The sequence below is a fragment of the Falco punctatus genome, assembly GCF_963210335.1.
Source record: "Falco punctatus genome assembly, chromosome: 2".
Lineage (NCBI taxonomy): Eukaryota > Metazoa > Chordata > Aves > Falconiformes > Falconidae > Falco > Falco punctatus.
The window spans coordinates 45,401,530-45,415,805 of NC_137581.1; the positions used below are offsets into that span (position 1 = coordinate 45,401,530).

The window sequence follows — 14,276 nt, forward strand, 5'->3', positions numbered from 1 at the left end:
AAATTCAAGCTGTTGTGCAACTTGGAAAACATTTCAGTTTCAAGCCACTGGTGTTAAATTGTTACTTGAGAATACCTCTTAATTACTTAATTATTAGTTGTCCTTTAAAAGCCAATATTAATGAAACCTAGCTTGGCAGTACCAACGCTTTTCTTTTAATGTCAACAAACCACGTAGTCGTCAAAATCTGTGGATCACATGATTGGTCGGAGAGCTCCATCCTTTATATCAAATCAGTGCTGATTGCCACAGTGGCTCTGCAAATAACTCGGTCAAAACGCTTCCAGGTAATACCTTCTAATGTAATTTTAAGAGGTCTGCGAGTCTAATAGTAGCATTTACAACCTTGTACTGAAGTTGGATTCTTGTTGTTCAAGAATGTTCTAATTATCTGAGGTCATGTGCCTGAAGACTTTGTGGCAGTCAAAAATGTTCTGCACTCCGTTTTGGAGGCAGGTGTTGGGTTTTTTTTGTGGAAAAGACCACAAGATATGCCACAAAAACATGACCATCCCCTGCGGCGTGGCACTCCTGTGTTCTGGAGGGGCTATGCTGAAGTTTAATGTGTCTTTGGTGACACATGCTCCTTGACTTTTTGAGAATAATTTTTGTGGACTGATCTTATTTAAATGCTGCAGTTCTAGGATTTTTTTGTTTTAAAGGACTTACAGCATGAAGGTTGTAGATGGATATATAAGACATTGCAGGTTTGGGATGGGCCCAACTCTAGGTGAAGGAAACATCAGTAAACTGTCTACATAAACCCAGACATTTGGACTGTGTAGTCCTGTAGATGTCAGTGACAACTCCAGAATGAGAACAACTTTTGGACTCTTAAAATGGGCACTTGAAACATAACCAGAAAGCTAGACCCCTGTCCTACAGCCTCTGTTGCAGTACAGTTCTGCTGTATGACATGCACGCTTCAAGTTTCTAGCTTGAAGAATGAAGGGCTTAATTTATAACCCATATTCCCTATTACCTAGGGAACACAAATATTTATATTTAAACTTTCAGTGCTTTTACGTTACATTAGCTAGTTTCCTCAAAATTATTATCACTGAATATACAAATTTGGAAGCAAAAGACCGTATTTTATTTGAGATAAAGGTAATTTTCAGATGCTGAGTTTTTAAATGATTCTTGAAAATTATATTACTAAGATGCAAAATCTGCTTTCTTGTAAGAACAGACTGTTGTTATAGGAATACTGTATAAAATGCAGTTCTCCCAGTTTGTCATCCTGTCATCCTTTGGTTTTATTAAAAGTTGAGGATTTTCTTTCTTCTTTCCCTGAATTTCAAAATTTTCCTTCCCTTGAGTGTGCCATCATTTAACTCTCTCATATTATTGTTAAATCCTAGAAAACCTTAAACCCGAAAGGAGAGTTTAATAACATCTAGCTTTGTCCTCAATAGGGAGACTGAAGTTACAGCTTTTGAATTAAAAGGTAACCTACATTAAAACTGGTTACTTAAGTTGCAGGATTTCTGGTGTCAGTATATGTTCCTTTTGCAATTTGGAAAAAAATAATAGGGTGATAATGTAACATATCCTTAAAGAGCTACACAGTCTCCTTTGCTCTTTTACCAAGCACAGCTCATTTGTTTCACTACTAATTTCCTTAATTACTGTGGTAATCAGTAGCTTTGGTCTGGATGCTCACAGGTTCCACAGCACATTTAATTGTGTCCTTGAAGTCCTGTGCAGTATCAGAGATGGTCAGGATCCCCAAAGGGAGGTTTGTAATTAATTAGTGACTTAACCTTGTGACCTTGAAGCTCAAATACCCTTCCTAGCGTTTGATTTCTATACCCAAATGGGATAAAACCTTCTTCTGGACTCTTTTAGGAATATTGACTCCTTTTCTGGCTTGCATGTGGGTTACTCATCTGGGTACTTAGAAGAAATCTGCCAAATTTGGTCCCTTCAAGGGGCATGGGCAGAGTGGAGGTCTAGTAGGAAGCACCCAAGTGAGTTTAGGCTGGAGCAGCGTGCTGTGTTGATGGTTTCATTTGAGATGGAGGGAGTCAATGCCAGGAGCAAGCTTTTATGAAAAACAACTTTGCTGAGAACCAGTAGGCAATGCTTTTGGCATTGGGTACGTTAAGTCCTTTATAAGACGTTGTTCACTGCTTTTTGTTCTGAATATAAAAAGTAGTCCCACTAGTAGAGTCCGACCGCTTGCCAAGTAATGGGAATTGATGTACACGTGGTAACGCGGACTTGCTGGGGTGGTTCTTTAGTCACACTGCCTTAGGTGCAAGTGGCAGGAAAAAAACCACCCTATTAAAATACTTTGTGCCAGATATCATGAGTATACACGCTGTAACATGAAATAGGAGATAAAAGACTTTTCCTCTTTTTTGCTCTTCTGTTTGAAATTTATTTTATGCTTTTCAATGTGGCTGGTATTGCTTTAGAAAATAATAAGTATTCCCAAAGAATTTATCTGATGATTGACTTAAACTAGAGGAAACTACTTAAAGATCTTGCCTCTGACTTCTTTTGGGGCATAAAGAACTGTTTTTAAAATACTTACTTCTTTTGAAATTAATATAAGAAAATAATAGTATGAACTAAAGTTTGACTTAAGAAGTTTTTGTTGGTTTATTGGTGGGTTTTGGTTGTTGCCTTTTTTTAGTACTTCCTAAATGCTCTTGCTAGTCCTGATTTTGTGTGTCTGTCCAATTAACTCTCAATTCTTATTTTTATAGACAGTTACTGGGAAAAGCTTTGGAACCAATGACTTTCGAGCAGCTCTAGAAAATGGAGTCCTGTTGTGCGAGTGAGTATTGACTTGCCTATGTTCTTCAGGTTAACATTAGTTGGCTGCTTTCCTTACTGACCCCTGAAATTCTTTTCTGAAGTACCAGAAGTATTTTGTAATAAGTAATTTAATTTTTGTAATACCTGTTGTTTGCTGTCAGAAGGAAGAACAATTTTCAGACATCCTCTTTATAGACCTACATGTCCCATGGCTTGTCCCACACACTTCTTCGTGTGTTACAGAGAGGATTGTGCTGATCATCTGGCCAGTTGATTGGTTTTATTGATTATATTGCTTATGGTATCGCTGGGCTTTCTCTTCAGCCTGTGCAAGGTGGTGTGGCCATGGCTGGGATCAGAGCACTCATTTATCCCTGTACTCACTGTTGTTAATGTTTGGGGTTTTGTCCTCTATTCCCACTCCCTAGTAAGAAATTATTGTAAACTCTGTGTGCTGGTTTTCTTTAAATCCTGAAAGCTACCTAGTCCTACCAGACAAGTCTACACTAGGATAAATTTTCTTTTAAAAGGTACTAAATTTCAGAAGTGAACTTTACAAAATTGTAAATTGACAGGCAGGCATTTGATTTTATGTGTCCGTTACTAATACTGCTCAAACAGTTACATCCAAGTATCTCGGTACCTTAGAACCTATTGGATGTCATTTGGCATACTTTATAAAAACATTAAAAAAATGCTTTAGGGTGATTAAAGTAAATGGACTGGGTCTCAGCGTAACATAGAAATATGTTGTCAGGTAGGTGCACGTGCAGTCCAGGTTTCAGGACTTTCTGGACTGACTCTAGTTATTGCTTTCAACAGCAAACTCTGACCTCAGCTCTTTTTGGAGTGCTTTCTCCAAAAGCTTCCTTATGCTTATATATTATAGGCTTGGCAATAATGGGACTTGTCTGGTTTCGTTGCTAGACTGAGTCAGAGATGTAAAATACCCACTTGTCAGGTCTCTTCCACATATCTGTAATTGGTTTTGTACTTACTGGAACAGGTTTCAGGACTGGAAGTGGTGCTAATCCCTTAGTATTTTAAGGAACAGCAGGTGTAAATGTCATTAGAATGCCAGTGCAAGAGAAATCTTTTTAGAGAGCTACCTGGGACACTTAAAAAAAATCTCTTGAATCTCAGAACCACTCTTAAATCTGTTCAGCCAAGCTAACTTTCAAAAAATATTTATAAAGGTTTAGTTCTCTGAATTTTTTTTTTTTACTATATACCAAAAATAATCAAAGCAATGCCAAAAGACAACATCCCTGCATTTTCCCTTCTGTGAATATTACTGTCTTTTCTGTCCTTGTCCTTTTATGTTTCTGTTTTGGCACTTTGCCCATTAATTCTGTCTTGCTAGTTTCTTCTGTAGTTTTCTTTGTGATATGGGGAGTTGATTAATTTTGAATCATTTCGTAGAGATGGACATTGTATTCTTATTACTTAGGTAATCAAATGTTAACTAGACTAAATGTGGTAATAAAAATAATGTATACTTTTAATAAGAAGATCTTTCTTCAGGTATGTATTTAGTGGGATGTGTGTATTGTGTTCAGCTGTAACTTTTAAATAGTGTCTTTAAGAACTGGCAGTAAACTGATATATTCTAATTCTTTGATATCTTCATTGTTGATGCTTATTTGGCAAAAGAATATGAGCCTCCATCTGCCAAATGCAAATCAGTTAAATTTATCTGTACTTAATAGCCATATGCAAGAAAAACATCCTGTAATTTCTTCAGCTAAGCAGCTTGCCTTAGGAGGCATGCAGCTTTCTTGAAAGCAAGATGCCTCATTATGTTGCACTAAATCATATAGCTGTCTTCCTGTGTCATAATTTTAAATTTGACATACTCAAAGTACAAGAAGTGATTTCATAGAAATTCTGTGGAAGTAGAAAAGAGCAAGATGGGAAAGGTTTTCAGATGTCTACTTTGCTGAAAAGTCAGTAGAGTGCAAGATCTTAAATAATTGAAACAAACCAGACATGACATTGCCCATTTCCTTGGTTTACCTGGGACGTGGCTAATTTAGTGTCCACAGATATGTTATCTCTGGAGATGGTGTATTTGACTGAAACTATAGCAGATAAGATGTACACTTGCACCACATACTCCTGTAGCAGTCCAGTTGGTTTGTTTGGCTTACTTAATGACCAAGTGTACATGTTGACTGAGTTGACAAAATAAAGCCTTTTACATTTTACCAGATCTCCTGTGTATACATTGGAGGAAGAAATCACTAAGGCTTTCGTGATCACATGCTACTTCGTGTTCTTAAGTACGCTAAACCAAATAAAACCTATGTGTTTGGAAGATTAAAAAAAAAAAAAAAAAAGGGTGGGGGGTGGGATGTCGGGTAACTTTTTGTTTATTAATTCCACCTCAGCAGATCACTTCTTTTTCCTTGTCATGGAAAAGTCATCAAATGTATTTTGTTTACTAAATAACTTAATGCAGTTGAAAAATCTCAGGACCTGCTGCCATTATTTCTTCTGCAGGCACATAGAAATCTATTCTCCATTCCAGTGTATCTAGGTAACTCTCTTTCTGTTTATCTTCCAAATACATTTGCTGCTTCAGCAAAAAATGCCTTTTCCTACACAGAGTTTTAAACTCCCAAGTCCTGACTCTGTATTGGTGTGGGTAGATCCCAAAAGTTTGCCGATGCTTTGTGGGGTAAAGGGTCTGGCCAGACAAGAAGCAGCAAGAAGAGGGAGCAAGTCCAAAATCCTCAAAGGTATATAGGCAGGTGAAGCCTGCAGGGTATCCTCAGTTCCCATTCTGTGTCGCTCCTGTGGTCTAGCATGTAATTTGGTGAACCACAGTATTTCACTACCTCTGTGACTGAAACCTTGGATATAAAGGTGCAAGGAATCCTGTGTCTTTTCCTCACTGAAGGACAAGGTATGTGTTCGGGCTTGTGTATTTAACAGTGACATGTTAGTCTGTCCTGTCTTCTTAGTTTAGTCAGGAATTTTGTATAAAGTAAGAGTGATATGAGGCACAGTTTCTTCTGGCCGAAACTGAAAATTACTTGTGTGTGTTAGTCACGTTTGCCAAAAATTATTGTGGCACACATTGTACAGGGCTTGACAACGTTATGGAAACTCAGATGATTTCTTACACTTACAGGAATATCGATGCTTTCACCTTGAACTCTGAAAGTTAATATTCTGATATATTTTTGCCATCTTCCGTATCAGAACTTTTATGTGAAGAAAGTCTTTAAAAGGGAAATTTGAGTGTCATCAACATCACCACACATGTAACACTGATCCGTTTCTGCCCATGCCTACCCAGGCACTTTCTTTACTTTTTTCTCACTTTGTCATTCTCAGAAATCTCTTTTTGTGCATGTGTGTGTGCAGCTTAGCCTATTTTTGCTTCTATGGTCTGTTGTTACTTGTCACTTCTTGGAAAACTGATTTTAAAAGACTTAATACCCTTTTGTGAGTAAACAAATTCAAATAATTTTTTCTTCATTCCCGCCCCACCCCCCCACCCCCCCACCCCCCCACCCCACCCCCCCCCCAAGAAGCCTTTTTGGCTATTTATGTGTACTAAAAAAAATAGGTTCAGATTTACTTGGTTCAAGTCATGTAGGTTAGCACTACATGCAAAGTATTTCTTAATAAGCATTGATGCTCATGCTTAAAGTTGATTATGTAACAAAATCGTATGTCTTCTTTCTAGTTTGATTAACAAGATCAAACCTGGCATCGTTAAGAAAATCAATCGTCTGTCAACTCCAATAGCTGGCTTGGTAAGTGGTGGCATGAAATCTAGTATCTGGGGTATGACACCAAGTTCTCTTTGGTTTTAATGAGAGCTTTCTTGCTTGTTGTTCTTACATGGTCTTGCTACAAAAACCTACTAAGTTTTCAAAATTTAGCTTTGTTTCCCTTTCTGTTTAAAATTGTACCCTTTATATGTTGCCTTAGACCACAAAGGTTACCTGTTCTGTGATTTGGGTCTGTACCTTTAATTAGGTTGTCACTGTGAAGCTTAATCATCCCCAGATATATCAAACACAGATGACGGCTGCTGTGCACAAACCTATACAGTGTTACTTCCCTTTATTTAAAGGCCACCATCCTATTTTATATTCACAAGCCACTTCAGATGTCCCTTTATTAGGGAATGAGCAGACTAGGAAATGTTCTGTGTAACTGGAATATTTTTAGAATCTGCTTTTCCCCACCCACAGCAAAGTTTAGGTTGCATTAAAATAACTCTTGATGCAATGATCTCTCTTCAGGCTTCAGTTAAGGGATTTGCCAATGTTTTGGCTGTAAATCACATTGTCAGAGGGAGAGGGGGGAGACAGATGTAATCATTTTCACAGGAAATGTAAAAGATTTCCTGTATGCTGTTTGGCAAAGTTGCTGTCAAGAGACCGTAGGGTAAATTTTGTAGCCATTTAGCATCAGAAACCCTTTTGTGGGTAAACAAATGCAAATATTTTTTACTTCATCCTTCTCCCTGCATCCCCCCCCAAAAAACAAAAACAAAAAACAAACAAAAAAACAAAGAAACCCCAACCAAACAAAAAAAAACCCAACAACAAAAACAACCCCCACCCCCCACCCCCCCCAGAAAAAAGCCTTTTTGGCTATTCACGTGTACTAGGGTATCTAGGCCATTTAGTCCTGTCACAACAACTCTATCGGTCTCATCTTTAAAAACCCAAGATAAACAGTGACATATGCATGATTCCTGTTAACAAACGGAAGATCCACTTTATGGTAAACATGCAGTGTCAACTTTAGGGAATGTTACCTGATTTCTTAGTAGGAGTAGAATGCAAAACATCTCTAGATACTTTTATTTGTATGTTTTAGTGGGATGAGCCCACAGTACATCTGCTTTTGCTGGTCAACCATGTATCTCATTAGAGAAGTGTAGGTAAGTGTGGCTGGAGGTCATAAGATTGAATTAACTTGCCATATATTATTGCACGAACTGAGAATGCGCATTTCCACATCAAATAAATATAGAAAGTATTAGTTGCCTTTGTCCCAGAAAAGCTTAGGGTATTAGCCTTGTGAATAATGAGAGCTGCACATTCTTTTCCCGTGAGGCATTCAAAAAAATTCAAATGAAACCAAAATCATCCTGGGGAGGACAGAACAGTTATTCTATGAGCAGTTTGATTGCCTAAATGGCCTCCGAAGTAGCCATTCGATCCAAACCAGAAAACCATAGGCTGGATTTAATTTTTGTGGTGGCTTTAATGTTGTCCTGAATCCTAACTGTAAGAACTGTTGGGTTTATATGCATTTTTTTGTTTGTTTGTTTCCAGATGCAAAAATTCAGGTTATTCATTAGATGTTTAGCTGGTATCTTTCTTGTAGTGTATAATTGTTCCTTCAAGTTGTTTCTAGTTCCTACAAGTCTTCAAAAATAAAGGGGAGGAAAGGTGAATGATTCTCGTAAACCAAGATCATCCAGTGGTATTGTTAAAATACCACTTCAGAATAGTTACTGAGTGAGATAATGTTTTGTATTAACCCATGGAAAAGGTTTTACATAAAATACTTCAGTTTCAGAAGATTGTTATTATGAGGACCGTAATGGGAGGGTTCCAGAAGATGGTGCTTACGATGGCAGTGGAGGGAGGGGAGATGTGTTTTCCCAGACTTGAATGTGCTCAGTGACGCCGGGTTTGAAGAGCCCAGATTTCATCCCAGCATGTAAAACTCAAACTGAAAACGGTGGGGTTTTGCATTTATGGAAAAGCATGCATTGATACCTGATAGGCTCAGGATACTGTGGCTGATGAACTGTAGGGTTTAGAGGTGGAAAGAGCTTGCTAAGGAATTAGCCAGAAGGCTTGCTTGCCGTGTTCTAGAAATATTTTCATGGCTTGTAAGTTGCTTATCCCACAGTGTTTTCTGTGGCTTCATATATATACTTCTGTGGCTCTCACTTCGGATTTCCATGTCTTTCAGTCTTGCATTAATTACTCCCCACCAAACTTTTAAGATTTAGAAATTACAGTTGTTAGGGGGACTTTTTTTTTCTTTAAACCTGATGGAAGTTTTGACTTCAAGAGATGACCTTTTTTAAATTTTTTTTTTCCTAAAGGATAAACAAATGCTGCAACTTGAATTTGTGTCTTGCAAATCCTGTAATCCGAACATCTCTTGATCATGTTCTTTCTACAGCTTCTCTTCGCAGTCCTCTAGACTCATGTCCTCAAGTCCATTTCCAAAACATTTTATCCATTCATCGTTGGGCAGCTAGCATTTGTCTCCTGGCTTTTCTGATTAAAAGGAAGCAAACCTCCCATATTTTTGACAGTTTTGTGGCAGTCTGATTATCAGAAGGAAACAAATGGTTTCAAAGGCATCTTGTTTCTTTTTTTCCTTTGTGTTTTTTTTCCCTTCTAGGAATTTGCTCAGGTTTCATTCTGTTCTCTAGAGAGTTAATATATTTGACTACCACGTAAGTGTGTATGCGTTGTGTTTACTTCAAATACTTGGCAGGTTTTCTCAGCGGTACAGAAATACAGTGTTCAACAGGCATGTTCAGCTGAATCTCCAGAAGGGTTTCATTGTATTGTTTCTTTGAGTTCATGGTTATTTTGAAAACAAATTTTAAGTAAAATAGGAAGTGAAAGCCTATGTAAATAATGAAATATTCTGTTTTATGTGGAATATTTTGTGCTATAATTTTTTTTATTGAGTTAGAGTGAGGTGCTTGGTGCTTTGTTGTTTTTTTTTTTTTTAAATGGAGTAAATGCATTATTAATATATGTCATATTTACTTTTATGACACCTTAGTTATCATAAAATCGAACAGGGGCTTTATATTAGCAGGATCACCTAAATTCCAAGCACATTTTAGCTGGTTTTGGGTGTGGATTGCAGTGGTTCAGGTATAACCATGGTGGCACAGATAAATATGTGTGTTTTGACAATTAAAAACTGAAAAAAACCTTTGGCATTCAGTTCACAAAAAATGCTGAATTGGTACTAGGCAAGCTTATAAAATATTGATTAAATTCATCCCCAGTTTGGCATGGCACAGGAAGGCTGGGCTGTGCCTTGTGTGAGAGTGTTTGTTACAACTCTTTGGGGCCAAAACTTGACCTCCACTTCATGCTGCTTCGCCCCTGCTGCTCTGCTTCGCCTCTGAGGCACATGCCTCCCATGGTTTGGGTGAGATCTAGCCATTCACTTAGCCATGTTTTTCTGTTCATTTCTGTTCCAGTTTGGAAAACTGCTTCAGTGGGGTTAAGGCAGGTACCACAGCTGTTGCAGGGATGGGATGGTGAAAGACAGGTGACTGAAGAAACGTCCATACAGCTCTTAAGGTGGTTTCCTGAGCAATGAGGCATGCCATCTGCAGGGTGCAAAAGACTAACTTCGGCAGTAGTCGCAGAAAGATGCCACTTGGGGCAGGTTGATTTTTACTAGCCCATGGCAGGTTTTGGAGATGGCGACATTCCCATAGGTTTCCTGAAGGGAGTTGGCTGGGATGTGGCTGTTGGTTTGTTTGCTTTAATGTTGGCCATTTTTAAAAAAATGCCATTTAAAACCTTTGCATTAAAATAGTTTCTGGAAAACAAAAATTTAATTTCTGCTTATCTTTCAAACTGTCTAAAACATGGTTTGTGCAAAGAGCTACACGTGCTTTTCCTAGTACAGCAGAGCAGGCAAGCAAACTGGTGCAGAGTAGCAGTTCCTGAAGCCCTCAGGCATTTCTGGCAGAAATGGTAAGGGTAACAGGGTAACCAAAAAGTCAGAGGATGGTGGGTGATGAGGTTTCATTATGCACGGTAGTGCAAGTGCAGTCTGCCTTAAAAATCCACTTTTTCTGGTCCATACTTACGTGAAACAGAGATGGTATTTAAAGAAGATGACTCAAATTTACAAATCTTGCTGGGTTCAGATCCTGCAAAATGATTTTGCTCAGCACTTGCAGAGGGTGGGAGTGATAGAAATAAAATCAATGCTTAGCAAAAGCAAGCCCAGAGAAAACCTGGTTCTCGATAAATACGGATGCTTCAGCTGGAACCCCCTCATGTGAGATCGTTTGGGTATAATTACGTGAGGGGGAGGACATTGTGGTCTGACAGCATATTTTCCAACAAAGCCCTGCTGAGCATTTTTGGAGGTGCATCTCTGGCTGCAGTGTCATTGTTCCCCAGAAACCTCATGTTTCCAACACAGTTGGCTGAACACAGAGAATCATAAACTGGGATGGAAGTCATAAGACATCACAAGACAGTGGGAAGATGAATGAGTTGTATGTAGTATATGCAAGCTCAACATATCTGTCCTAATAATACATTGCTTGTTGCTCAGGAGGAATAACTGTGTGTGCTGTAGCAAGGCAAAATTTCAGTTAAAGTAAGTTTCCAGCTGAGACCAGGTGGTGAAGCAAACTCAGAGTTAGTTGATAGCCTCTTTGGAGAGTGGTAGCTAATGGGAACTTTGCCTTGCAGTGTAACAATTTGGTCTTCTAAGACCATCTATCTATCTTCCCTTGCAGCCTCTGTGAGATGGAAGTCCAACACTTCGCTCTGTGGTTGGGAAGCATTTCATCACATCAGAGGCGTGAGGGCAAACCACAGGGCAGAGCAGAGAACTGTTGGGTTTTCAGAATTGGAAGTGAAATGCCATAAGTGCATGTTTTTTAAAGTTGGTCCTTGATTTCAAATGAGTAGAGATGTTGATAACTGTCTCAGTGTGAGTGCTGGATGAATATTAGTGCCAAATGTCATCTTCATTAAGTTCTTCAGCTTTGGCAGAAGGCTTTTTGTGAACTTCTGTTTCCCTTTCACACAAGAGAATAAATCTGCACATCTCTAGGCAGTCCCAGCTTTGAACGTGGTCATCTGAAACACTGTAGAGTGGTATTTTTGTTTGGTTCCTTGTTCTAGTGGGGAATTTGGAATCCTATAGGGTGAAGAGTGTCTTGATGGGTTTCTGGGTAGGGTATTTCAAACACTCATTTTCCTGGTTCACCAAGGCCCAACGTGCCCTTCTGATAAGTGCTACTCAAACATCATTCTTCTCTTTAATGAAATATAATATACCACTACATTATATAATTTACTTAATGTATCAGAAGGTATTAATTCCACTTGCACCAAGGCAACCACCTCAAAGAGTGGGGGAGAACCGCTTTGTTATGGAGATCATCGGCATGTACCTTCTAAACCAGGAAAGTAGGGAACAATAAAGGTAAGGAGGGAGAAATGTAAAAGAAAGCTATACCAAAATGAAAGAGAAGATAAAGACAGGGTGGAGAAGGTAAAAATGCTGCCATTAAACAATATTTTTGTAAGCCTTTGTGCCTAACACTTTGCAAACTGTGGAACCACCCTGGTATTTCCTTATCTCTTGTCATCAAGTAGAGCTGGCCAACATTTTCTGTGGGAAAGTTTTCTTGACAGGTTTTGGTTTCATTTGGGTTTTTTTGTGTTGGAGGGGAATGGCATGCAGATGACATTTTAACTTTATTATAGGACACATTTATTTTTTTTTTCAGGTAAAATCCACATTTGCAAAGTGAAGATTATTTCAGTTTTATGTTTTATTTAGGACTTGGCTACAAAGCTCCTTTTCTAGATTACTCAATCAAATTAGTTCTGTTTTCCACTTTAATTTGAAAAACCTGATGGTAATATTAATATGAGAGGATTTATTTTAATTTTAAAAATACAATTTTTTTCAAAGCAGCTCTAATTCTGCAGTTCACTACTTCATATTGAAAATCCTGATTATTTATGTTCTCCTGCTGTTCACCTCCTTGTGTCTAGTATAGCCTTTATATTGGTCCATGCTTTCTGACTTCTTGCATTTTGTATTTCTCTTCTAATAATTTGATTTTTAACAATCGTAAACTCCTGCTCTGTGAATTTGATTAGTATGGGCTACATTAGTAATATTAATAGTAGCTTGTCTGGTATGAGAAAATGAGTGTATGAACTTCTCCTTTCTATTCTTTGTGAACAATGAGGAAGGGCAAATACACAAATACATGGACTAAGTTACACGAAAGCTACTGTTGTTTGCTTTGCTACCAAACACCAAAGAATAAAAGCTCAAACCTGGAAGGAATCGCTGGCTGTGCATTCATTAATGGGGTCCAAAAATGTTCATAAGAAATAGCCTCGTAAATTTTGGCTGAGAGCTAGCTAATGAGCTGGTAACCATTTGACATGTCTGTTTGCTTGTCTGATGTTTTCTTTCTGCAGCGATGAACGAGTAATACTGAGTTATGTGGAGTGTTGTTTTTTCTTCTGAAGGTTTAAGTCACCTTTTTGAAGAGTACCAGGACACGCTACAGCTGATGCAGCAGATGTGGGTTCTGCCTTGAGCCCTGCCCACATCACCCTCTCTCACGGCTGGCCTGGCTGTTGGGGTTTTGATTTGTCTCTGAAGTGTTAAGTTCAGAGGTACCGGGTAAATGTATACGCAGCGCTGCTGCGAAGTGTGAAGTTGCCCAAGTCATATTTGATGTCTTTCACCTGGAGGCTGATGAGTCTTATGTTGCTTTTCATAAGGCAAGGCACAAGATGATACATGTCTTTTTTCATGAAAACCTGGTAATTTCAATATGTAAACAAAGTTAATGAGCAATGATGCCTCTTTTTCCAGTTGCATATGCTCAGCAAGATTTTGGGGAATTCAGAAAGACAAGGATTTTAAGAGACTTCTAGTTACTTAGCATAATCCTTACATCAGTGGAGATTTTTGTTTTAGAGTAGCAGTCGGTGTTTCTTCTGACTTTCAACTTCAGTATGTCTAAAACGGAGGAGGAAGGGGGAGGAAGCGAAAGTGGGTATGGTCTGACAGAACTCATGCCCTGCATCACACGTGTGATGTCCTTTCTAAGGCAGCTTACACGTCTAATGCAGGCTCAGGAGCACTTCAAATGGCAGAAATAAGATCAGGTTCCTCTAAACAGTAGTAGTTATCGACCTCTTTTCATTCAATATCCTTTTTATGCTGCAGGTAAAAGAACTTGCCAAAAGTGTTGTTTTCCTTTTTCTTGTGGGAAGCAAGAGATTAATGGGAAATGGGAAGCATTGACCTTTTTAAAAATGGGTGCAGGAGGGAGGGCTCTGGGAACTACCGACCTGTCAGCCTCCCCTCTGTGCCTGGCAAGATCATGGAACAGATCCTACTAGAAGCTGTGCTAAGGCACATGGAGGACTGGGAGGTGATTCAAGATGGCCAGCGTGGCTTTACTGTGGGCAGGTCTTGCCTGACCAATACAGTGGCCTTCTGTGATGGAGTGACTAAATCAGTAGACAAGGGAAGAGCTATGGATATTGTCAGTCTGGACTTCTGTAAGTCCTTTGACATGGTCCCCCACAACATCCTTCTCTCTAAATTGGAGAGGTATGGATTTCATGGATTGATGGATGAGGAATTGGTTGGATGGTCACATCCAGAGGGCAGTGGTCAGCAGCTCGATGTCCAGGTGGAGATCAGTGACAAGTGATGTCCCTCAGGGGTCCGTACTGGGACCAGTGCTTTTTAAT

The 14,276-nt window shown here is 38.9% G+C and overlaps 1 protein-coding gene across 5 annotated transcripts in view; it reads left to right on the forward strand.

Annotated features, from left to right (window-relative positions):
- The window catches only part of LMO7 (LIM domain 7), a 131,115-nt gene that overhangs the window by 31,200 nt on the left and 85,639 nt on the right, over window positions 1–14,276 (forward strand). For all 5 annotated transcript variants that reach the window (XM_080374393.1, XM_080374388.1, XM_080374389.1 and 2 more), the window contains exons 2-3: window positions 2,718–2,788; window positions 6,467–6,536. In XM_080374393.1, the coding sequence (XP_080230519.1) occupies window positions 2,718–2,788; window positions 6,467–6,536 (141 nt within the window). The remainder of the gene's footprint in view (window positions 1–2,717; window positions 2,789–6,466; window positions 6,537–14,276) is intronic.